Genomic DNA, 2500 nt, shown 5'->3' with positions numbered 1-2500 from the left:
CTGCTATTATTTACATGATGAGTCATATTTATTTTATTTACTTCAAAAAATCCATCCATTAGACTACATCTGTGAAGGATGATCATATGGTGAAAATTGTTCTTATAATTGTAGATGTTTCAAGAAATAAGTTATTTTTAAAATCAATAAACACTCAGAAACTAAATAATACCAAACAAATAAGATTATACATTTAATATTACCATTCTTTATGCTATATTGTTGGCCTTTGTTTAATCAAATTTCTAGATTTTTTCATATAAGGGAAATACATAGGCAATTACTAAGATATTTCTATATTCTATTTTCTTGATGACAATATGCTTTATCTCCATATTGTGTTATGCATCAGTGAGTGTACTATCATATTGCACTTGATATTACCCTTACATTACTTTGAGTAACTATGTCATGGATATTAAAAAAATATCCATGACATAATATAGATAATAAAAAAAAAATGTGGTACTCACTCCTACTTCAACTATTCTGTGACAAGAATATAAAGTTATTATATGACATGTACTGTTTTTCCTTTACTCTAACTATAAAGGATAAGTTTCAAGCACTTGTGACTAATTTCAACAACTCATGTTGACGGTACCTTAAGAATGTACAGAACAAAATTTACTTTTGAAATCTTACCTGTTCCTCCCATGTGTTTTTCCTCTTGTGCTGCCTTTTTTTTTTTTTTTTTTCAAGCTGCTCTTAGGTCTGTGAACTTCCTACGCCCTACATTCACATTCCTCGGTACGCGAGCGACAAGACTCACTTCCTTGGTCACACTCTCCTAGGCGTTCTTTTTCACTTGTGCGGTTATTCTGTTATCTGATTTACCCAGAACCACATTCTTCTTCGTTGCCACAGCTTCTATTAAAGCCAACATCTCTTCGTCTGTGAAATTTGGTCTTCTTTTCTTTTGAGTTGGACCTTCCATGGCGTTGTTTACCTTTGGTGTAGCACGGTGATAAAACAGCTGAGATTTGTGGCTTCCTATTGGCTGTTACGTCTACGAGGCTGACTGCTGATTGGTCAATCACCTAACGATGTGCCCTCTCTTGGCAGCCTAGGGAATTAACTTACGATGTTGACATTAGCCTTACAATGTGCTTACAACATTGTAATTATTTTTTGAGTATGGGTCACTTACAATGTTGTAAGGAGTTCGTAAGTTACAATGTTGTAAGGCGGTTACAACGTCCTCGACCTTGTAACTTACGGGTTGTTTTGAGTATCCAGCCCCTGGTTTGGAAGCCTGTTTTGTTACCAATTGTTTGTAGAGGCATTAACCAATGAGGATAATGGCCCTTAATGAATTTGTGAATGAGTATACATGTATCAAATTGACATTTTTGAGGAACTTTTTAACCATTTTAATTTTTTCAAGTAGGGGGTTATGTAGTCATGTTTATTTATGTTGCCTATTGCCACTCTTGCGGCAAAGTTTTGTAGTTTTTGTGCTTTTTCTATCTGAGTTTTGTTGGTTGAGCCCCATATGTTGGAGCAGTAGTTTATAATACTTAGTGCAAGTGTTTGTACAACAATAATTCTCGTCTCAGCGAGGATTTTGTTTTTAATGTGATTTAGGTATATCAGTGTGCCCATCACATTTTTGTGAATGTTGTCTATGTGTGTTTCGAAAGTCATGTCTCTGTCTAAGTGTACTCCTGGATTTTTCACGATAATGCTTGGTTTGATATGATGGCCTTCAAATTCTATGATTGTGTTTATGAGGATTTTGGCTATGTTTTGCCGACTGCCTATAAAGATGCATTGGGTTTTATCGGGATTTAGTTTGAGGCCGTTGTTGTCAAAATACATCTTCGCTTCTGTAAGAGTCTGTTGCGTATTTTTTATCAATTCATATAAATTGCTTACAGGGGCAGCGTGAAGAAACTGAAAGTCATCTGCATATTGGACAAGGAGACAGTTGTTTGCAATGTTTGATAGATCGTTTATGGATATAGTGAAGAGGATCGGGCCTAATATGGAGCCTTGTGGGACACCGAACGAGACTGTTTTTATTTGACATATTGTTACGAATTTTGACTGACTGCGTTCTTGTAGATAGTTCCATGATTTTTTATTTTTTCAAGCAGGATTGTATGGCTGACACTGTCAAACGCTTTTGACAGATCACATAATGCATAATGTGAGTAGATTTATTTGATTCTTGTCTATGTTATCATAAATTTTGTTTGAGATTTTTAGTAAAGCTGTTTAAGTGGATAACTTACTTCTAAACCCATGTTGCGTTTCGGAAATAAGGTGATTGGATTCTAAGAATGTTGATAGTTGATTTGAGAGAGAGAGAGATAGAGATAGATAGATAGATAGATAGATAGATAGATAGAGAGAGAGAGAGAGAGAGAGAGAGAGAGAGAGAGACATGCATACATACATACATACACACATACACACACTCATATATACATACATACATACACACATACACACACAGAGTCATAAGTAGATTGATAGATATTCACAAACACACACA

The 2500-nt window shown here is 34.9% G+C and overlaps 2 protein-coding genes across 2 annotated transcripts in view; both read right to left on the bottom strand.

Annotated features, from left to right (window-relative positions):
* Window positions 1-1242, bottom strand: part of LOC125032592 — a 2960-nt gene extending 1718 nt beyond the window's left edge. The window contains exon 1 of the mRNA XM_047623844.1: window positions 646-1242. Within this exon, the coding sequence (XP_047479800.1) occupies window positions 646-658 (13 nt within the window). The 5' untranslated portion in view covers window positions 659-1242. The remainder of the gene's footprint in view (window positions 1-645) is intronic.
* Window positions 1-2500, bottom strand: part of LOC125032319 (kin of IRRE-like protein 2) — a 386340-nt gene that overhangs the window by 89113 nt on the left and 294727 nt on the right. The gene's annotated exons all lie outside the window — the stretch shown is intronic.

This window comes from Penaeus chinensis, chromosome 14 (assembly GCF_019202785.1).
Source record: "Penaeus chinensis breed Huanghai No. 1 chromosome 14, ASM1920278v2, whole genome shotgun sequence".
Classification (NCBI taxonomy): Eukaryota; Metazoa; Arthropoda; class Malacostraca; order Decapoda; family Penaeidae; genus Penaeus; species Penaeus chinensis.
This window is presented reverse-complemented; position numbering and strand designations above follow the sequence as displayed.